At 38.3% G+C, this 24,434-nt stretch overlaps 1 protein-coding gene across 5 annotated transcripts in view; it reads right to left on the reverse strand.

Moving 5' to 3' along the window:
- CTNNA2 (catenin alpha 2) overlaps positions 1 to 24,434 on the reverse strand; it is a 466,069-nt gene that overhangs the window by 27,561 nt on the left and 414,074 nt on the right. For all 5 annotated transcript variants that reach the window (XM_064511622.1, XM_064511625.1, XM_064511624.1 and 2 more), the window contains 5 exons: positions 21,164 to 21,315; positions 13,589 to 13,702; positions 10,080 to 10,261; positions 7,382 to 7,487; positions 3,931 to 4,065 (listed from right to left, as the gene is read on the reverse strand). In XM_064511622.1, coding sequence (XP_064367692.1) covers positions 3,931 to 4,065; positions 7,382 to 7,487; positions 10,080 to 10,261; positions 13,589 to 13,702; positions 21,164 to 21,315 — 689 coding nt within the window. The remainder of the gene's footprint in view (positions 1 to 3,930; positions 4,066 to 7,381; positions 7,488 to 10,079; positions 10,262 to 13,588; positions 13,703 to 21,163; positions 21,316 to 24,434) is intronic.

A 24,434-nucleotide genomic window follows, 5' to 3' on the forward strand; every position in this document is an offset into this window, starting at 1 on the left:
TACGTCCCCTCTAGGAGACTCTCACCCAGAGTACCGTGACCTGATGAATACACTGAGCAGAGCTGCGACATTGCTGCTCTCCATCCTAACCCTGTACCCTGACAGCAGTTGGGACACCAATGGAGCTGCGACGAGCGCATTGAACCCAACGCCCACAAGATAAAGAGCTTACTTCAAGTACTACATGATGTAAAGTCCGAAGAACCAGTATGGGACAACCCTGGCAGTGACTGTCATCATGGCTGTTGAATTTAGGACTATGGGGAAAATGCATTATGCTCCTGGTCTTCTGGGCTGATCACTGTTGTGCGCATACATGTTACAATTTACTGTATGTATATATATATATATATATATATGTATATTCGCTATGATTTAGTTGCTTGTACACCTTAGCTGTTTGTTAGCTGTAGCGGTTCCCGGGGCTCCCTGTGCAGTCTGCAGTGTAAGTCCTTTATGAAACCTATCCTCTTCAACCCCTTATGGACCTTGAGTGTCTCTCTCCACCATTATCCAACACTCTCTTGCCTGCCTTGCGGTCACAGGCTGTGATTACATTAGCCGAGGGTGTTTATTGTTAGAGGGGAACTAGAAACTGAATATTCAAATTTAAAATTATAGAAACATATATCTGTTTATGGAGCAAGGTCAAAGAGACTTGGAACAAGGATATTGCCCATACAGATTAGAAATATTTAAAAATCTTTTGCAGTTTTTTTTTAATCTTACTTCCTCCTCTCATTTTTCATTTTACTTCCTTCTCTATAGTCTTCTTCAAGTTAACAAGATTTCTCATCCAGGGACAGATATCACATAGCTTGTGTCAAAGGGTCAAAGCAACAGGTAGTCTAAATTGGCCTTGCTCCATTGCGATTACTGAGGTTAGGCTGATTTACGCTAACTCTCAATTGCCAGATCTTGATTATTCAGGGAAAATAATTTTGCTAATTGCATGTAGGGAATTTGATGGGAAAGATCAAAGGAGAGAAAGAGCTGGAGGAAAAAGAATGGGAGAAAGAAAGGGAAAGAAAACAGCAGGTTGTCTCTTTTATTGCAATAATTTCCTCTTCAGGATTTTGACATTTTCTTACTTTCTGACCTGTTTTTCTATTTGCAGCAAAATCAATGATGCCAAAAAGAGCCCTTTCATATGCTATGTTAATGTCATATCAACCTACAGAGGAGAAAAGCAAACAAGATCAGCTCTATGCTTATGTTCAAAGGTAAACTACACTGAACTAATGAATCTTGTGGAAAAAAAAAAAATAAAAGGAAGTTTCAACAAAAGATATTCACCAGCACATTATACGTTATAAATAGTATTTTTGAAGTTGTTGCAACACATTTTTCCCTGACAGACCACAACTATAGTAGCTGTGGAGTGGCTTTCTTTTGTCTTTTAGGTTCTGATTGGTTTTATGTCTCTTTCCTTCTTACATGAATATACATATGCCCATACTTACATATATATACATATATTCATTTAATTCAGAAATATGGATTACTGTTCTTAATAACGCAGGAATTCAAACAGAGATTGTATTCCCCATAGTAGTTCTGGATCATAAGTGATCTTCTGGATGAGAACAATCAGAATTACATTGTGGGTCTTTGTAAATACAGAAATAAATTACAATATTATAATAGTCATCCTGGTCCTTGATATTTACATCAAAACACTTTTAAATACAACACATTCACACAAGCTTACTACATTAGTCATAGCTTTGGAAGCTTGAATTCTGGATTTCTAGTGTACTTCTAACATTGTACTGTATGCAAGTTGCCAAATAATGGTATTTCATTTTAATGCAAATAAAATACTGTTTATTTGTAATTGGCTATCCAAGAGAGAATGAAGAAGATGGAAGCAGAAGTGGCAAGTAGACAAGCAGATGTAGATGTGCACTTGGATACCAGATCTCTGGATAGCAAAGGAGCATACAGTACCCAGCACTCTGAAGATATACAGCTTGGAATACACTACCAGGAAAGCATTGCACTACTTGTGTTACACTAAGGTGCAAGATAAGGGTCTCAGAAAGGGATGCACAATGGTTCAACTTTCTATATCATCTCCTTTAGTCAGTTCACAGTAACGGGAGAAGAAGTGAGCTGGATAATCTTAAACTTTCCTAGATGTCAGTATTACCGAGTCTTCGGAACAGACCCAAATAATTTCTAGGATTGAAGTTAGTTTTGCCTTTGTCTACAGCTGAGTGCAAGAAACCCAACCAAACAAAAACACAATGGTGATGAGGCCTGGTAAGCAGCAGATGCTAACAATGCCAGACTGGAAACGATGAAGTCAAGCGCTTCGGCCACTTAAATTTCACAACGGATGGCGATGTCCAATAACAAATAGATGCTAGAGATTCACAATGGCTTATTCAGCATCCACACACACTGAATAAAGAGACTTGAAAAAGAAATACACACAACCACAAAAGCCAAGCTGATATAAGCACTGATTTGGGTAACTGCTATAGAGAGATGAATATGAAAACTCAATGGGTATGAAAAGCTGGACCCAGATGGCAATAGATAAGAAAAGATCATAGCATTTACTATGTAGCACAGCTGTCAGCGATACAAGGACAGATCACTCCATTAATACCAGGAAAATGGAAGAGCACTTTTCATTGCTGTGGGAAGATCAAGGTATTAAAATTACATATGTACATACGTCAAGAAGTGAAGACCAATTGCAGGATAGATACAGGAACATTTAAGCAGCTCCTTCTAGGATTGCGTATGCGACTTCAGAACGTTTGATCTAAGAAAGCCTGGCAAATATTTAAGACCTTCTATTGTGCTTTGCAAAAAATCAAAATGTTATATAGTTGAGAACATTTGCTCTGATTTCTGGTGTGTCTGCGGAAGGCCAGTGATTTCACTGGGGAATGTTATGGACGAAATGGAGGGCACAAGTTGTCCTAACAATCTTCGTACTTGATTGGGCTTAAACAATGAAAGGGTGCTTTTTCCAAATGGCATTTGCAAATAATCTTGTTTCAAGTATCTCAGGTTTCTCAAATCACCCTCATTTTGAAAATACAATCACGAGAGTGAAACATACTATGCATTAAATATACATATGGTCTGTATGTGAGCTAGAAGATAACCAAGGTGTAATGGGGCTAATACTAGGGTGATTAGTTAAGAAAATCATGAAAAGCAGCCATTGCTATTACGTGGTTCTAGTAATCTCCCAGAGGCACAGAGTTCAGCATTGGGAGAAGGGAAGAAAAAACAATTTTAAAATGCAAAAAGCTCATTGCTTATCATATGACTGCTTCTGCACATTCCTGCCTTTATTTCTAAAAAAAGAACTGTGGGTAAAATGTTTGCAGGGTTCATTGAAAATAACTGAAATAACTGAATTGGAATTACAGTAAATAATCATTGGGCTTGGCATTTGTATTTGGAAACAGCACGTGCACCAAAAATTAAAATATTTGGCTGGCCTTCCAATGTTTTTGCTAAACCTAGTGTGCATTGGAACCTGAGTGAATGAAATCCCATTAGTCATCACCATCTTAACAATATACACTTCATACAGAGCTGGCTTCTGCACAGAGGAAGGAAATTACCAGTACTAACAAAGGAAAGAAGATTTATAATGAGCAAATATACAAAAAGCTCCAAATAATTATAATAGTCACCACGTGGCAATGGCTTTCTAGGCTATGAAATTACTTTTCTTTTAGAAGAATGAAGATTTTACAAGGTTAGTATAAACAAAGGGTAATTGAAAATCAAATTGTGCTACACAAGTTATTGTAAGGTCTGGAATAATGGTGATAACATTTTAAAAAGCCTGCTTATGAATCACTATATTTGTGTTTTGTACGTTATTGTCCCCAAAAATGCTCCCTCTCAAGTGCTACAATGGGAAACATAAACTGCTAAATACAAATACCAGCTTACCCCTGATACAATAAGTTCTCCTCCCAGGTTCTGCACTTCTGCCTTCACTTTGCTGCAGATATTGAGCTGGTGGCAGTAGAGGGCAATGCGCTGCAGATAGGCTAGCAGATCCTGCTTGCAGGCTGAGTCAGGGCACTGCAAAGGAAACACATATTTGACTACATGTACCTGAGCTTATACGCGTATTATACAGGGCTAATCAGAGGAGACAGCGGCAATATGTGTAACATATTAGCTGGATTCATTTCACTTCGCCTTTCCATGAGATACTTGATGAAACCTGACAATTCAAACTCCACCTTTGGTTCAACTCAAGACTTAGGAATTCTAATCTGACGATGCACAGTCGATTCTTTGTAAAAAGGGAACACCTCTCTGTCAGTCACTAACGAATGACAAAGAAAACAATAGGAGTGTCATGCTTTGGGTTCTTTTATGAGCCTGCACAGAATGGAGGAATCTACTGCGTAGCCAAAAGACCAAGCTTGATCTGAAACCTTCAGGTTTCAAGGCACCTGCTGGGTATCCAGGTTAAGATCCAATATAGACTAGTTAAAGTCCAGACAGACCCAGTTCAGCATCGATTACACCTGCTCCGCTGCCGACTCCTGAATGTCATGCCAGCTTCCCTGGCATCTGTGCAGACTTTCAGGGGACACGACCCTGCCTGAGACTTGGCAGAAGCCAGGCCCATACTGACACATTAAAAACTCAAGAGGTAGAGGGGAGGCTGCCTGGTTTTGATCCCAACAGGCTTGGCAAGCTTATTGTTGATGCATAAATACCTTAGTCTGTGCTAGAAGGAAATTATTTACTGTAATACGAGTGACGTATTACAGAGTCTTTCAGCAGATGCCATCAGTCTTGCAACCCTTCCTAAGAACCCAATGAGACAAGGTGGTCCCTTTGCATGTCTAAGTGATACCTCCTTGTCCTAGAGGGAAGTCTATCTACAGTCCTGTACCATTTTGAACACTTAATAGAAACTGCATCATTAATATTCAGTCTTGCCCCAAGAGAACAGGTCTCGATAATTCACTCGGACAAAACTAAACTAACAGGTTCCAGTGCCACCAGCATATCTTCAGCAAGCACTCATCAGTGCTACCCAACAAAGTCTCACCAACAATGTTCTTTGAATGTATTGCTTGGGGACCAAAGATTTAGGGACTTCTGACTATGTCTTTTATGGGTCTTAAAAAGTTTATACTCTATTTTCATTGGTAGGGTAAATTATTATCGGAGGACTTAAACAAAACCTGACAGTATTAAACATACGAGTCAACAGTGTCCAAACCTTTGACGTGAGATGGCTGCTCTATCTCAGACAGTGAAGGCAGGCAGGGAACACATTTGTGGTGATATACTGCGTACGCTGTCATCTATAACACTGAAAGCAGTCACTGTGCTTTTTCCTCTCCCTTTTAAACTAACAATAAACAAGGGCTGGAGGTTCATTGTGGCTGTTAGGTTTAATCTTTTCTTTACCTGTGACAGTGCTATAATGTCTCTCTGTCTCAGACAGTTCCCGCATCTTTCGAGCATGAATCGTTAAAATATCTCTTCTCTCTACCTGTGACAATTTAATACAGAAATATTTACCCTGCCCTCAAGCCTATGAATTGAAAGAAATTAACTTTAAAATAATACCTACAGGGAGTTGACAAGGCTTTAAATACAAGTACCTTGGAGGGAATTAAAACGTAGGATCTTTCTCATTGGAACAGTAATTAACAATGCAACAGTCCATAAAAAGTTTATATTGCATGAGTGTCTCCAAAGATGTGCAAAATATCATTAAAGCTAAAGCATTAAAACATACACTCCATTCTCACAGTGATTTTACTGTTTATTATTAGTGTTTGTGTGTTACAACCTTCTGAAATTTAAAACATGACTCAAGCCAGTGTGCTCTAAGCATAGCCTGTCTCTCTGCTTTGTGTTTCTTTCTTTAAAATATTTCACCTCTGCAGGTAGAATATTCTCTTTTCTTACACTAAAACAAACAGAAGCTGTATTTGAAGGATAGGAATGGGTTAACTGCAGGAAACATGCTTTCCTACAATGAAGAAAACCGCAAACCTAAACCTTTTGAGGCTATAGGAGAACGTACAGCTTCAGGTTTCTTGCAAGTCGTGCCCATATTCCCTGGCAGGACATATTGATGCCATTTCATGCTCACTCAGAGAAAACAAAGAAATGTTTATTTTGAAGAGAAAGACTTGAGGCAAGGAAGTTATAATTCCTACCTCTAGCCAACTTTCTCCTGATGCCACTGAAAAGAAACTGTAGGAAGACAAGGATCGATGCTGATAAATAAATGATAAGGGAGGAACTCTGCAATGAAACCATTGTAAAACATTGTGTAGTCAGTGGTGGATCATCCAAGGTCTCCAAAGGCTGCACAAAAAGTATGTATAGAAACATTTTCTATATAAGGGTCTGAAGTGAGGCCCCCATACTCATAGTTAGGTGATGCTATGAGAATTTCACATGAGCTTTTCTAATGTTATCAATCATCATTAATTTACCTTCTTCTTGGTACCAGACATTGACAGCACATGGGATATGGATTCTGTTGACAAAGGCTGGTTGGCTTGATGTATGCCAGCAAACCAGACATTTATCTTAACATGAAAATACAAAGCACAAGATGAAGGAAATGGATCACAGGAATTGAAGTTAAAAACCCAGGTAAAACTCAAATTTTAATTTCTCTTTTCTTTTTTTACATCCTCTCATTCTTTCTATAGAGCATGTCAGAGGATTGCTGGAGGAAAAAGGTTTTGCAAGGGAAAAAATAGCCAAATTTAACTTGACTAAATCTAAAATTAGGTACCCAGAACGAAACACCTGGGTTTTGATATTTGGCTCTTGACTCTGGACGCAATGCTTTCTCTTGCTCTCAAAGTTCATCTTTCCAGCTGTGAAATGCATTTGTTAGTGGGAAAACCACCCGCAGAGAAGACACAATCCAATCACCTTTATTCAAAAGAGGACCAAATACAGGGGCAGGTGCCCATACAGTACGGAGCACAATACCCCAAAGCAAAGGATAAGACAAGAAAATCCTGAAACAGAAAAGTGCAGTATCAAGGGAAACTGCTGGAGGAAAGAGCTGAAAGAGTATAAGGAGCCCTAGGCTTTCTGCAAGGGTAACAGAGCATCAAACTCCCAGCTGCTTTCATGCCAGCAGATACATCAGCACAACCATACAGGTCCAGAAGTGAGGCTACGGCACAATTTGAGGGGTTTGAAGAGACCCACTTATGACTTTCCGGTCCCGTAAAAAACCAAATTGACTGCTACAGAAGAAACAACCTGTATGAAATGCATAGATCAGAGTCCAAGCAGTGACTTTGAATGGGTAGTCTCCTGGCAGCAAAGATATCCTATCCCTGAAAAATGGTTAGCAGGAGTTGCATTCTACTGCTGCTTTTTTTGTTATTACCTGATCAGCTACAGCCCGTGCCAGTTTGTCCATCCTAGATCCTGCCTCTGCAATCTTCTTGGCTGCATTAATGACATCCGATGTATTCTTCAGCGGGCCTTTACCTCTGTGAAATATGATATGATTATGCACCATCTAATTAAATCACGCAAGGAAACAATTTTAGTGAACCTGGTTAGTGTTTGATTTTAAAACAGCAACACGAATGCCGTCTTAATTTACTGCGACTTCACCTTTTAACTACTTGTTATGGCACAGCTTGATTAAGAAATCGGTCTGCTGTATTTCCTCTCTCTTAAAAAATGCCTCACTAGCAATTTAGTTTGATGGCACCTTCAAGTACATGAACTATATGTAATAGTATATGCATTTTTAAGTGCTCATTAGGGCAACATTCTTTCTGGAATACACAACTTTTTAAAAATTATGTTGTTCCCAGGCCAGTGCTTAACACTTAAGCCTGTCACACCTAGAGCAGGAATGTCACATTTTAGAAAACCTTTTCTTTTAGCTCTTTGTCAGAAAACAACAAAGATAACTGAAGCATAATCCTGTTAGGCATAAACCCTGCATAATTAGCTTTAAGACTGAGCTTTCACGATTACTTGTAAGATGATGCACAGAACTCTAATTTTAATCAATAAAGTTACCAAAATGTGTATAAAAAAAGAAGTAAAAAGTCGCTGCAGACCTTCCCAGGTTAGTTTCAGACTCAAAACTCCAACCCTATCTCTCTCTAATATGTTCACCACTGCTCATGGAAAAACACGTCTTCAGACAACTTTGATGGAAAACCATGCGATACTCAAACTTAGGCTTTTTTAATCTAAACCTGAAGGCATTTTTTCTAAGGACAACAGTTTATTATGTTTGCAAGAGCACTGTTATTTTTTTCAGATCTCCTGCTACAAATAACACACTGAAACGTATTTCCATTTGCATCTTTTTTTTCATTTCCACATCAAACAGATACTAAAATACCACAAGTATCCCACTTTTGCTGAACTTGAACTGTAACAGAAATCCTTAATAGTGACCTTGCATGCTTTCACATTAGTTATATCAGCAGATCAGCACATCCAACTGTCACAAATTCCATACATTTGAAAAACTATTCTATTTTAACGCTGCTGAGGTTACAGTGAACCCAAAAGGTGTGAAGGGCTTTGTTCTGTTTCTAATGCAATATATTAAATAAGTTTTTACTGAATCTGACATAGGCAGAGGTGCGCTTTGATTTTTTTTCTTTAATTCAAATGTGACAGTGGTTTTCTCTCATTCACATATTCATTCTGTTCTTTTGATGGTGGAAAATATAATTACAAAATTTTCCTTTCAATGCTTAATGTATCAAAGCTTGTCCAGGAGGTTGCAGAAAGTGTTCACATTCTGCGATGTTACTTTAGAACTTTATTTCCTACTTCAGTGAAATGATGACACTGCTTGGGCAGTTTTTCACTCTGTTTTTGCACAGAAGGATAAAAGACCCAAAGACAAGAACGCTATAAAGGTAATTAAGACTGCCTCTCTAGAACAGCTCTCTGCAGGAGGCTGTGCGCTGTCACTCGGTATACAGGACCAAGGACTTTACTGCAGAAAGAATAATTATAAAAGCACAAACTGAGAAAAGAAGTGAGTAAACTGAGAGACTAATTATTCAGAAATAACTATGGCAGTAATCTATTAAAGTGAAAGCAAAACTTTCTACATTAAGATTTAACTTTTAAATGTATAAAACTGTTTGTAGTTGCCTATACCACTTAACTACCTACGCAAGTGCAAATATTTAAGTTCTTTGCAAATTAATGGTATTAACATACATACATATTATGTATGTGCAAATTTGATTTTCTTAATGCAGAGATTATTTCCTCTGAAGTGGGTTGAAGGCTCCAGACACAAGATGTGATCATGTCTTACCCTAATTCCGAAGAACAACATGAAGATTTTAATTTAGTTTTATCTAATCATATTTTAATTAATACCATTTATGTTTTTGAATCCTCATTAGAAATAAACACTGAATGAGTAAGCTTTAATTGATTATGGTGATCTGTAATTCAAAGAATCTTGTAAAATGTTCTCCCTAGTGTGATTAACAATATAACTATATTTAAACAAAATAATTCTGTTATATGACATCATTAATGAACTGCCTTTTGATACATTGCAATTAGAAATGCGGAAAGCATTAACAGAAAAAAAAAAGAAAGAAAAAATAATTAATTACTGACTCCAATATAGTATTAGATTAAACTAGTTTCATTTAGTTTCGGATTTTTCTTGGAAAGAAATTCATTCTTCAAAATGATATAAATAGTTTTGCCATTATTTTTGATTGACACAAATTGTGTTGAAATGTTGAAAGTTCAGAGAAGCACATGCATTTAGATGGGTACTAAATGAAATGTCAGCTGAGCGTCTGTAAGGTCACAGACTATCTTTGCCGCTAAAATTCCAGACGATAAAATGGGCCTGCAAATAAAACAAAAACTTCTTGTGTTTAATCCCATACGGTGAAATATCCAGAGCAGTTATGTGCAGAGAAGCATACAACCCATCCCATTACGTATGAAGTGTGATGTCTGGCTTTAGGTCCCCCAAAACGCAACATATCATCTCATCAGGTTCTAAACTGCAAACCAATGGAAAGATGCAGGGTGTCTGAAGCCCCCCGCACGGATTATTTTGTCCTTACCTAGTAAAGTCTGTCATTTCCATCATAATCATGCACATCTGCTTTGCCAGCACAATGATGTCGTTACCACTGTCATCCCACTTGGCCACCTCGGCATCCAGTTTGCTCTTTTCTTGGTGGAATATCTCTACCTGCTCAGCTATTTTAGCCTTCTCCTCCTGGGGCAGCTGGGCCATGATAGCCTGGAGGGAAAACGGAAGAAGTTGGACATAAAGAAAGCTAGAAACTATATATTTCCAACAGTCTAAACAGCATGCCCAGCTTCTAGCTTCTTTTGCAGGAGTTGAAGATGCCAAGCAAAATCTGGTAGATGTTTGACTTCTTTTAGGACAGGGCAAACAAATTTATAGGATGTTTATAGGTCTTTTTATACCTTCCACAAATTTAAGAACTGTATATATGACACTTTGGCATATAGATTATTCACAAATCTATACAGGAAGAGTAAGGAATAATTCCTGTTACATCCCAACCTTCAGGAAGAACAAAATTAATGAAATTTAAGGTAAAAGGCAGAGACTGATTTGCCTCTATCTCCCTCATCCTCATTATCTTGCAGAAATACAGAGGTTTTCTGCTTAACCCAACACTAAAATAAATGATGACATGCAAAGTAATATATTCAAAGTGAACATTTGTAATGAATGTACCTTTTGATAACATTCAGTGTTTTAGTTATCTTTTGGAGGATATGCAAAAAGCCACTAAATAGGTTGATACTAATCTGCCTCGACATTACCAACAAGGCAGAAAGTTTCCAAAAAAATAAAAAAACCCCTACAAAATTATAATAATTACTTCTGAAGATCAAATGGACACTTCCAATAATGATTTCCAAGTTGAGCTGCTATTTGGCTGTAGGGTTCTGAAGACCACATTATGCATTTAATGGGGTGTGACATATATTTAAGTGTCATTACATTTTTTCTTGTTTATGTCACTTTTAATCAACTGAAGTCTTTCTCTACATATTCTTAAAATGCTCTTGGCTTTTAAAAATTCATAATTGACCTTTTCCAAAACTGAAATTAAAAAAGGTTATAAACAGCAGATCAGAAAATGAGAAATTTGCAAGTTAATCAAATTAAAATTCAACACATGAGGTTTAATTAGGCCTTATCAATGTAACTCAGCAGTTTCAAACGTTAGCATATTAGTCTTGCCACAGAAAAATGCAGTGTAAGTCAAGCTAATAAATAAATATATAAATATACGTATAAAACACTAGAACAGATGAATTCACTGAAATTAAGAGGATATGATATGGAGCACTTCAAAGGTTGATCTGTATGTCTTCTGTGTAGTTTCTCTTTGTTGACAACTTAACCCCCACACTTTTATCCTAGTATATAGTCTTAGCATTTCTATTCCAGTCACTGATGTATTTTCACAGAAGCTATATCCCTACAGCAAACGCAGCTCATATATTCAACTTTTATTTCTACCGAAGACCAACAGAAGCTCTTCAACTGAAATGCTAATAGCTTTAGGGAGTAGGCATATTAAACAAAACCATTACAGTCCACAACTAAAAATCTAGCTTTTCTACAGAAAACGTTAAAATAAGGGATTATTCTGCTTAGCAGACTCATTTCAATGAATCACTCCAGACAGTGGACTGTATGGCTTCTGCTTAGCAGGTCTTCATTTTTTGCTTTTATCCATTTGTTGCTTCTTGTGATATACTTGCATTATAAGTTATTCAGGGATGTTCATACAGTGTGTAGCTGATCAAAGCAGAAGGTTTTAAGTGCAGCAGTGATAATAACAGCAATAAACATAATAGAATTTAAGACTTTTAAGTTCCTAGCTGAACTAGTGGCTTAGTAAAAACATTATTGCAGTCTCTACTTGTCTTTTCAGATCAGTGTAGCTCAAAACTTTTGTATTTGAGACTTCCCTTCGTAGTCAATCCTTTGAATGTATCGAACAAATCCTTTGAATGTATCAAACATGACTTTATGCTCTTTAAAATATAAAAATCCCCCAGAGATACCCATTTGCATCCAGAAGGTTTGTCACGGTTCTCAGGGTAAGGTCTCCAGGTAGCATTCTGCAACTCTCCTGGCATCATGCCTTCAAGGGCCAGTTCCATGCTACCCACCGCTTTGGGATGGGACCTGCAACCCAGCTGGTCTTCACCTAGGTGAGGAGCTTTCTAGTCATGATATCCAGCAAGCCCAATAGCAGGCACTAAATTTTGGGGCTTGGAAAGCAGTGATAGAGAATCAGCTTTTCCAATATATGGTATGGTCTATTCGCCATTTGTATTCAATATTCAGGGAAATGGATTTCAGACAGAAAGCAACCTCTGCACATTCAGTTTTATCTACACCTCATATTCCTCCCAGACCCCTAAGGAAATTTGATTTAGGCTTACATTGCTATACCCTTTCTTTTCAGGGTCTAAAATGTTTGCTTCAAGCCCTAACATACTGTGGGTCTTCCTACAAAAACTGATAACTTCCCCTTCCAGGTCCTCTAAATTCATCCTCCAAAGCATCATTGCCTTTTGGTCTTCAGGTTCTCAGCCTTGGAAATCATTTTCCAGGATTAAAGGTAAGAAGTCCCTTGTTCACAGTTACCAGCTTTTGCTATTGTGTTTGAGTGTGTGGGACATTGTTTCTCCTCTAACCCATTGTTTCCCTTTCAGCAAGTTGTCCCATCAGAAGAAACCTGCAGGCGGATGCGAAACAGCCATGAAAACAATTCAGATAATTCCCAGTTCCCCACCAGTTCTCAACTGGATTCTTTTTTTAACTCTCTTTCCAGTCAAACATACTTCCATGATGTTGTTTGCCAGCCAAATGGTATTCTGTTGTTTTTTTTTTTCTAATTTGAGCTAAGCAGCCTATTTAGTGCAAGGTAAACACTCATCAGAGGGTGGCATGATCCTGCATGCCAACAAACTTCACTTCTCCAGCATCTGTGACCCCTGCAGCACTCATCAGCTTAATTTGCAATCCTTGTGCACAAGCAAAGGTCACAAATCACAATGACTCCAGTTTATCATGATATAATTATCCTGGTAAAATTACATTGACTCAGTAACAAATGTCTTCAATTACAATGAAATTACAGGGACTATTTGCCACCTTAAACAGCTCTCCTTGACAAGTTAGCACACAGGGAAACATGACTAATATATGACTTCTCTGAATGCAGCACACGGTGCCGTGATGGGATTTTTTTGGTTTACTTTTTTAAAATTTGCCGAATACTCCCACAGTTGCAGCACATTCCCAATGTGCAAGGCCCTCTCCTACAGCGCTAGCTGGAGCAAATGGCTGACACATGGCATCACGTAAGCCTAAGGAAGATCATTCAATAAACCCTGGGCTTTTCAAGGATGTGAGACACGAAAAAACTTTAAACACCAAGGTTACATTACTCTCGTACTTTCTTATGTGACCCTGAAGATGTAAAATCACTCCATTTGCTTTCCGAGGCATAGCTTTTCATTGCTGGCTATACAGACACTTAAGGTAGCACACGGGTTTTATACTCACCCTTGCACTCTGTCCAGCAATAAGCTGGTCATCTTCGGTCTGCACACTGGTGCGGCTGCGAACATCATAATCTTCCTGCTCAAAGTCTGAATCATCCTCCAGCTCTTCAGGAGTCTGGGGAGAGAGACGGGGAGAGAAAGCAAAGAGGCAGAGATGACAAGCTTATAAAGGATACGGCCAAAGTCCAGTGTACAGTAAGCTCTTATTTCATCAACTACCTTCCCCGGAAATGCTATTTCTCTTTCCTTTTAAATTAACTTGTCTGCCCAAGCAGTCAAGAACTGAAATTGAATTGTCTTAAAAATTAAGTTGTTTCAACTCTGGTCTCCTTTACAAATGTCATTTATCATTACCTTGCTGCAACTTTTCTTAACTCTGTTACAATGCTGAGTACAGTTCCTGGAACAAATATCCTTTGGAAACATTAACAACCGGAATACAATATTTCAAAATAATGTTATTTCATTTATAAATGGACACTAATCCTATTATATTACTGGAATTTCCACATAATCTTCAAGGGAGAAAGTAAATACCTGGGAAAAGGTAACTCACATTTGGGAAGAAAAAGAGCCGATATCGAAGTGAATAAAAGATTTCCCCTCGAAAGAAAATGCAAATGATGTTGTCAACTGCTTTTGAAACAAATGTAGAGTTTATTTATGATCTGGGTTTTTTTGCTAGTTAGGAAAACACAGTTCTTTTCAGATCCAGATCTTTGGAATTTGCCTTATCTGAACTGAAGCCACTTTATGTCCACTGCTGGTGCTGGGAAGAGTGCGAGGGTCTCCGTCTGACTGTTCAAGTCCAGTTACATATTGACTGTCCCCAGGTTGCTTAAAAGGTTGGCAGGAGAGAGCAGAAAGATAACTGCTGGATGTGTTTCTTTAGTGTTTGCACCTTTTAGCACTGAGTAGGAGCAAAAACCTTATGTATATATGCAGAGATAAAGAGTGTATTTTAAATCAATATTTAGTAATACATTAGATATAGAACATGCAAGAACAGAAATGCAGACTTTGGAAAGGAAGATTATATTCCTCTTTTGTACTTGAACAGCGTCTAGGACAATAGAGTCTGGCCATAAGTAACTTCTGAAAGTACCACACGTAATAGTAGGAATAGAGAAAGGAGATCACAACAACAGCAGAGAAATCCTCGCCTTACTGCGTACCCGCATGCCTCAATGTTAACCCAGAGGGGCTACCGTTCTGGACAAAATCATCCATGCTGGCATCCCTTGCTTGCAGGCACTGTCGAGTTTGCTAGCAGAGGTGCTAATCATTGCCAGCTGTCATTACAGTTCTGTCTTGAGGATGCTCCGTCACTAGGAACTGGTCCAAACCCTCTAACATAATGTAGAGGAGCCTTTTGAGGATATTTATATTACAGCCTGGTTTCCAACACAAAGTGCACATCCCCGTTTGTAGCCTTGCTAGCTACATGGTGAAGTGCGCATGATGCGGAGAGAAAAACAGAGCCATCTTCATTTGGCCTGAGGAATAAGATTTAAATCTGTGTTTTGATGTTGAGCGCTGAAGGAAGAAATAACCAAGTATGACAGTACAGTAATGAAACTCAGGCAGAGTTTCCGTAGAGACACATGTACACAGAGTGTATGTAACAGGCTAGACAGGAGATGACGCTTAGGGGAAAAAATGAATTTGTCTTCTCTCTCCTGCCACAGGAAACAATGACTGATTGGTACCCATCATTATAATGTCCAATGGTTTTTTTCTGTCCAAATTTCTTTAATCACTTTATTCTCTGGTTTCAGCTGCCTGAGGGCAATATGTGACTTTAAAATCTGCCAGAAGCAAATTAGCTACTAACAGAAGCATGTAACTCTGTGGCAAAACAGAGAAGTACTTCCAGCCATAGGGCTCAGCTCTTCACCTGCCCACCCTTTGCTCTGAAGAATAGGAACAGGGAGGAAAGTTTCACCACCTTCTTCATAAAACAGCTGGCTCTTCCCCATCCTTCAAAGCCCCATTCAACCCAATGGATGGTCATTCTAAAACGAGTGTCCTATCCCCAATATACTCTTTTAGCTTCTTCTGCTCTGCACTTCTTTATATAAGACTACTGAGTGTGCAGTCCATGTCCTGCTTTTCACGGTCAGAGCTGCAGCAGAGTGACAGCCTAACCTGGAGACATCAGCCAGGGGTGACTTTAAAAGCTTTAGGTCTCAGTGGTGTAAACTGTGAGCACATGAGAATGCCTGTAAAGGAGTCAAAACATTCTCAGACTTCTGTGTTTGATAGATTTATTCTTAAAGAAAGGTTAAGGAACAATATATTACTGTTACTGACTGCCTGACATTCATAGTCTTGAAATCAGTGGTCTTTAAAAGATGGAAACTTCTTTGGTTTAGGTGTTGAACATAGAGAAAAGGTGGTGCAAAACAAAAGGATAGGTTAATGAAACTATCATTAATATCCTACAGATACAAGAAATCTTAATATTTTCCCTATGTACAAGTGAGATCTAATCCAGAACTAACTTCTACATTCACTTTTAGTGTGGAGAATTTAACACCCTCCTTTTCTTCTGGTACCAGCTACATTTTTCACTAAGATGAAGAGCACCAGTGAACAGTTGTCTTGAGGCTGCCATTTCAAACATGATGCATGTTTCCAAAAGTACACAGGTTTTCCCCTGTTGCTCCACTACTTTGTGCAATCTGATCTCTTGGAGATGCAGCTCTCCAATTTGTTAAAAGACAAAGGAAAAAAAAAAGAGAAATATTTATATATAAATACCTTGACTTAAAGCATTTTCACTCTTTAGCGGGGCCTTACAAAATGTATCATAAGAACTGTAATGTCTGTGTACAACTAATAGGACCTTGGTATTTAAAATCTAGTTTCCAAGACAACAAAGTCTGGAACTTAATTTATCTGAGCTGGAAGACAGAAGAACTGATTCAATCTTGCAGAGACTTGAACCTATGGTCACAGGGGCAGAGGAAACATGGATTTGAGATGAAAGCTTCCAAACAAAACTCCAACAACCGTCAGTGGGAGGAAGCATGAGAGTCATTTCTGAAACTACTAGATTTTCAAAACTCACTGATTTCCCTAAAAAACATGGCCCATTTTCATAACTTCTAGTCTGATCTGCTGGATAGCACAGGCCACAGGACTTCCCAGTACTAATTTTCTTTCAAATACAGCCTCCCTACTAGAAGTAGAGCGTATTTTTGACCTCCTTCATCCAGTTCTATGGAATTCTCCCTTCTCTCTTAAATCGTTCATACAATCCATATCTATATAACAAATCCATATCCATATAATAAAGTATATACTTTCACTTTTAAGATACATGATTTATTTGTAATATGAATTTGGTGAGTTTCAGCTTCCAGTCATTGGATTTGTTATATCTCTAGCTGGTAGGCTGAAAAGTTCACTGCAAACAAAATATCTTCCATCAATTTAATTTTGTTCTGTCCTTTGTAACTTCAGTATAAAAACGGGAATTATGCATGCATAAGATGTAAAATGGCATATATGTGCAGATTTGTAAATGCTATTTGTTTTATATTTCACTGATTCAAATATACTTGATGAAGATAAAAGACCCACTATGCTATAGTGCCCTATGCACTTAAAAATTGTAAGATGCAATTATAATAAATTCAGTACTGCAAACACCAAGTCAATCTAACCTCCCAACGAGAAAAAAAGAAAGACTGAAAAGATATACCCCTATTCTTCACTGGTAAAATACTCCCTACTTCTAAAGGCCAAGGAGAAGAAAGGCTTTGTAATACGCTTTTATACTCAACCCTGGACTATTCTGGGCTGTTGTTTTTTGTACAAAGGCAGTTGCAGCCTGAGTGACTCAGGTGCTGCAAACACACTCTGCCTGGCAAAGGCAGAGAGTCTCTCGCACAGCAGGTCTCCAGCTATTTAACGATTTATAGTAAAAACTAACACTCTAAATTCAACCTGAAAAGCAACAGGCAGTCAATGTAGATAACAGACTCTGCCTTAGCACACTTAAGAGACAGGCTATTTAAAAAGATGATTGGATTCTGCACCAAGCCTCGTTTTCCAAGGGATCCGGGACGGAGCGGCACCTTGAATCTCACGCGGTGATTTATTCCCGAGGGGATCATGGCTAAGGCTACATTAACCGGCAGTTTGGAAGAGCAGGAGAGGATTCACACATCAAAAGCGCTGGCGCCGAGGACCCCAAATTTATACTACCCTCACTGCAGAGGCTTTTGCTTCAACTTCAGGCTAGCTCTAGTCTGGATGGCCTGAACGTCCCTTAGCGATTGGAGTGCATTTAACACGCTCCTGGAGCACGTCTTGCAGTGTCATCTGCAAGAACCATGTTCATAGGCTCTAAGACTACTCCATAATGTGAACCAAAATAGGCCAAGTGAGAATAACTGGAGATTTCCTTCAAAAAGGCATTCCCAAACCCAAGAAATGCAGTGCTAACGCTAACACAGACGCAGCTAACGGCAAGTCTGTGAGTAGCAAAGGACACGCCTGAAAAGAAGAGACTGGCCTCGCAGCTGCCTACGAATGAGAAAAGGTGCCACCGTGATTCTTCCTAACTGTAGAGCAGGTTTCAGTCTAATAACCGAGGAAATTTTATAAGTGGCTCTGAAAAAAAACAAAATGTAATTTGATCCCCACGCAGTAATAAAAAAGATGATGGAACAGAGTTATTATTTTCTATCTTATTTTTAGGTTCTGTAATTATACTCCTAAATTTATACTACTTCTTAAGTTGTGAAAGAGGTTTTTTTTTCTTGTATAGATTACATTAATAGTCCCCAATGCAAAAATGATCCTCCTTTCTCTTCCAAAGGGACATTAAAATTTCCCCTTTCCAAGAGAAAAGAACAGAAAAGAGATTTTTTCCCCCTTTCTCCCAGCTTGCTAAAAGTAATAATACCATCGAAAATTAATTTAAAATGTGGGTTTATTTCCTCATGGAACGAGAGAAGCATCTCAGGCAAATTCGATCTTTTGTGGCGTGCACACGAACAATTACTGCCTGACAATAATTGTTTATGTCAGATGCACCAAAAAGTTTGCAAGCTTCTGTTATACTTCTGCAAGAACTTTTACAGGCTGAGAAAAAAGGTGTGTGTGAGAATTAATGAACTACTAGATAAAAATACTCTAAAGCCTGTCTTTTGTAGCTTAATCCTCACCCTGTAATTTTACATTCCATTTCAGTGCAAGATGATTTTTTCTGCCTGTATCTCGCTATTGTATGCCGGTTTGGAACATGCCTGCTGGATAGTTAGGAGGCAGAAAGACAAGACAAGAAAATCCTCCTTCCTCAACCAATAATTTTTCTGGCAATCTCAACATGAGATTGATGGGTAGATGATTAGGAGAAGAGTTATTCATGGATGATTCTCCCCTACACTTCTCGAACCTCTGTTAAACTGCTGTTGCCCAGAAGCTTTTAAAAGAGTCGGGCTCTGTTGCCTTAGAGATGTCCGGATGGGTATGCTAAAAGGAGTGTGTCAAACAGAAACTTGTATTATATTCTGATGGTGTATAAAGCATGGTTCTGGTTCAGCAAACTCCAATCTGTGTAAATTGATATATGTGAATTTCCCCAATTAACTCACGAGGCTAACGACCGTAGTCCATTCATGTGCTTTGGTATTTTGCCTGGGCAAGGAACACTAAATTTAGCTCCATGCACGAGTTAATTGTCTGAGTGCAAAAATACATCTTTCTAATCTGGCTAAGCAGAATTCATTAGCTCATATCGCATGAGGAGCTGAAAGTGGCAGTGATACAATTGCACAAATAACCTGGGATGGCTCTGAGCAGCCTGTGAAGACTGTATGCTGATCAGCTTTCCAAGCTAGCGGTTAACCTTCGCAATAAGGCAGTAATGAAATAAGGGGGATGTGCCTCCAGAATTTAAAATGGTGCTTTGTGCATAGAAGAAAATCTCATCCGGTATGGAGAGTCTCATGGCAACTTCTCCGGGACAGCTCTGATGTCCAAGGGAGTCCTGGAAGCTGGAGCTCCGTGTAGAGGACAGTAAAAAACAGGTCTGTAGCAGATCACAGGCCAGAAAAGCCAAAATAGAGCTCATGACTGTGGCTACAAGAGATTTTTGTGACTACAAAAGACTAAAATGTACTTCATTTAAGCAGGAGGAAAGTCTATTCCTCTCTTAGTCACATTCTCTGCATGTGAAGGAGACATGCATATGCCAGCACTCGCATATTGATCTAAAGTTCAGAAGGGGCTCTCGCCGTAAGAAAAGTTTGGAAACTGCTGTTGGAACTGGAGAGACAAAGGAAAAATGGAGATCCTTCACCACACAGAACTTACCTTCCCAATCTGGAAGAGTTGCACCTACCCCAATATCGCATCTACCCCAATATCACATAGCCAGAAAAATGGTCCCATCATGAACCACGCCTATCATTCAGGCTACCTGGGATTAGCACTGGGCCCCGGAACGGAATTTATGTTCCGCAGATATAAAATTAAGTGTCTCAAAAGCTTTCTGGGTAAATGCTAATCCCTAGTGACAGATGACTAAAACGGAGCTCTTTTGGAGTGCTCTGACTGCCTGAAGTCTTTCGTCAGTGCCGTACCATACTCACAACCACAAGTGTATGTTATCTCTTTGCTCTAAGGGATGAGCTGTTGTTTTAACAGTTAGTTGCTTAATATGGGGCAGTTTTCCCTCCATGATTTTCACCATAGCTATATTTGTAGGCGGCTTTCGCTAGGGCAATTTCAAGGGGATTTAGCTTTCAGATAAGAGTTGCACTTCCTGAAGGGATGTCCAAATCAGTTTTTGTGTTTTGTTTTGTTTTTTTTTTCATGACTGTGGACTACACTGAAAAGCAAGACACACATCTACTCTCACAATTATTATGTTGTTTGGCTTTAAAAAAAAAAAACGCCTGAACAAATTGAATCAACTGGTTATTCAATGCTGAAATGACACATTCTTTACCCCAGTAAACATTCAAAACCATCCCTTCAGATGCTCAGTGAAGCAGCAAGGTAATTTATTTATTCATTTGGATTTTAACCACACTTACCTCATATCTCAGGCAGCATACATACATTAGGAAAAAAAAAAAACATTCCACGCAAGTATTCAAGATCTTAACAAAATAATGCTATTACTGCAGAAACAGCTCTACGGGAATGAAGTTTGCATCTAGAGGCAGCTGGGATTGAATCTTGTCCTACGTAATTAACCAAATAACTTTGGCACATCCCCTGGATTTATTTTCTCTGAGCTGGGAGGCCTTGGAATGGAAAAATCAGGTGTGGCAGATGATGATTCAGGTGGAGATAGCTGTTTATGGAACCTCTGCTAGTGCCTCTTAAAATATTATAAGTTTCAGCTTCACTTACAACTGCTACAATGCTCTAATACTCTCTTTACTTGCAAAATCTTTTCTGCTATGCATATTTTTGTTTTACACTTGGTTCCACATCAAGTTTTCTTGCTTTTTATGAAGCAACACTGATTCCAAGCAGCTTTCATATTCCTCTCATCCTGGGTGATGCTTTCCATAACCTCCCAGCTTTATTTCCCAGGTGCCTTACATACCCTTATCATCAGAACAGCTTTCCTGATGTCGCGAACTCCATCGTAAACCAGGCGGGAGGCATCTATGAATTCGTTCTCTTCAAATGGCTGCGGGACGTTCGCGCTCAAGGCCTCAATGGCAACCTCCACTTGCTCCGCAAAACGTGGCATGACTAGATTGAAAAAAAGAAAAGGTAGTGGGATTAGACACCTCCCTTCATGAACATTTTTCCCTTCCCCTTGGACATAAATAGTTTCCAGTAGGTATGGAACATGGTCTTGTCATAATTTTGAGACACAGGAAGGCTTGAAACAGCTGTCTTCATCTTCCCTCCTCCAACTGCATGATGGAGAATGTAAAATTCCTTTAAGAAGTGTGATTTATTAACCTTTAAAGGACAGCAAATTATCTGAGATATCAGCAAAGTACGTTTAAAACCTTTACAGCTTGGAATGAGTACAGTACGTACCTTTATTTATACCAAATGACCAAAGCAAAATTCAGCCGTATTGCCCACTAATTCAGATTTGCTAATGGTAGTCTAGCTCAGGTTGAATAACAATCATTTTGTAAAGGACAAAACATTTTTAGAACGCAATCTAGTAAATGATTTTTGTAAAGGCACATAAAGGAACATTCTGGTTTTCATTATCATCATGTATCTATCACAAAAGATAGTCACAGATAGAAGTTAATGGTTCCAGGTGTTATGAACTGTGGTATATGCTTTATGAATGCACAATTAAAGCAATTATTTACTTATTTAAATAAGTTTTAAGGCATTTCTTGAAGTAATCATAGTATGTTAGGAGGTTTCTCTTCAAATTTTTATAAACGATTCCTTTGAAAGTATAATCACTGGCATTATGCTGAAAAATAAGTATTTCCAGAATCAGACCCCTAAGGACTTAAACCCAAATCCTAAAAACAAGAACATCAACAGCAGGTCCCAGTAAGTATAATGCACCTATACTCCTATACTTCATTCCTTCTATACTTAAATATTTCTACATCAATATTGCAGGGTGGGGATCTCATATAATATAGGACAAGTAGAATCAATGCTTCATTAGAAACCTGGATCCAAAATCAATTGGGATTAATTTTTACAAATTTCAAGGAACTTGGGTCATGCTTAAGTTTTATAGTTAGCCAGCTTCTCCTTATAGTCACGTAACTTTTATTTGTTGTCTCCTAGCATCTAGCTATCCAAGTCAAGGCTATTGGCTATATTTGGCACTATAATTGGAAGAATTAGAAAAGATGATTCCTGACTCAGCTGCCTTTTTTTGCTAGAAAGTTATCTTTCTTTATCATCTTTTCCCTACATCCTTTCTTAAATATACTTTTTAGTAGCCTGATCCTGAGCGATGAATACAAAGGGAAATTTCCAGTGTCATTTTCAAGAACAGCAGTGAGACTCTTCCCTAAGAAGCAAGCTTTGACTGCAGCAAGAAACCACTTTTCCTTCTTGAATGAATGCCCTTAAATATACTGTATTCATAATGCAAACAATATATTTTATGCATCTCATTTTAAAATAATATCTGGTTTAAAATAAAACCACAAAAAACATGATTCAAGAATAGTTTACTTTCGGAAGAAGACCTGACAGCAACTACGAACTCAACCTTTCTGTTTCAGGCATGTAGGTATTATTCACTGGATACTGCTTCCTGAAGGGGAATCCTTTAAGGGATTAAATCTATTCAAACTTTTTTTATTCCGCCTATGTATAGCTGTGTTCATGCATTCATGAGAGAACAGAGTTGTATCTCTGATACACATACTGTTCAGAAGTGCAATAAGGTCTTAGTACATATTGGGGGAAGGTATTTTAGGGGAGATTGTAAAGCGAAAAGGAGTTTAAGAGAGCTGGAAATTCTGGAAACAGCATTAGTGAATACACGTATCAAGTTATCTTGACTAATGGAGCCCTAGGAAGTGTAGCAGGAGACCAATACGGTTGCATAAGGAGGTCTTTTACCTGAAAATCAAAGAGCAATCACTGACAAAAAAGAAAAATGAAAACAAGTAAACATTAAGAATAAAACTTCATAATTTAGGGACATAGGGACAAAACAAGGAAAGCTAAGGATGTAAAAATGACAGGAGGGAAGGAGGCAGACAAAGAACCGTAATATTTAGGGTCCTTACATTTCTGTCTCAGATTTCCTACATAGCAGATGTGATCAGATATTTCACATAATTAATATGAACTGCAACAGACCTGAATCAGGAATGGGCTGTTTGGGGAACATTTACATAAACATACATAAATTTATCTATTAAATATATCTTCAAGTTAGCAGAGCATAGTAAAATTTACCCTGCAGTGATTAAGAAAATAATCAAAGCAATTTCTGAACCATCTTTGAAAACTCAAGAATAACAGCGAAGCTTGCAGGGATCTAGATGAAAAAGCATGTGTCTGTTTTTTAAATGTGGAGAAGGAAGGAAGGATCATAGGATATTCAGCCTAATTTCAGTGTCCAGGAAGAAAATGAAACACAATGTAAAACAATTAACGTTTAATTATCCTGTAAATATCAAATAGATATGAGACAGACAACATGAATTTGTCTTGAACAGGTCACCGCGAACCATCACAATATTTTGCGTGACAGGATAGCCAGCTAGTGGGCAGGGGGAAGCAGGAGATGTGATACAGCTTGACTTTGGGAAGATTTTTGCCGTGGATGCACATGGCATTCTTAGAGACAAACAAGGGAAATGTGAATTAAACTACTGTAAGGTGGATGTAGAACTCACGAGAAGAAGCATCTCAAAGAATAACTACCGGCGGTGCACTGTCAAACCAGGAAGATATGTCAAGTGGATTCTTGCAATGTGTCTAACAATGCGATGCTGTTGTAGAAAATGGCAAATGTCAATCCGGAATTATTACAATATATAAAAAAGAGCCTTGCGAAGAAATGCGATGAAGTTGCAGTCTGTGCTAGCGAGGCCTCAGTTGGAGCACTGTGTCCGCTTTTAAGTATCTCACTTTGAGATTTTTGTAGAGTGTGTATAGGAAAGATCTGAAAATTGTTTGAAAAAAAGTCTTTTGAGGTTGTATCCAGACATATTTCTATGTTTCTATGATACAATCTAATCCAAACAATATAGATTGCTTCTATATTCTTTTTCTGAAAGCTATCTCCGCCTCAGGTTTCAATGACTCAAATGAAGGAATTTCAACCAATTCTTGAAGGAAATCAGTTCATAGCTTAACAGATTCCACTGCCTATAATTTTTCCCCCAAAAAAGAAGATAAAGATGCTCATTTTA

The sequence above is a fragment of the Dromaius novaehollandiae genome, chromosome 4 (genome assembly GCF_036370855.1).
Source record: "Dromaius novaehollandiae isolate bDroNov1 chromosome 4, bDroNov1.hap1, whole genome shotgun sequence".
Classification (NCBI taxonomy): Eukaryota; Metazoa; Chordata; class Aves; order Casuariiformes; family Dromaiidae; genus Dromaius; species Dromaius novaehollandiae.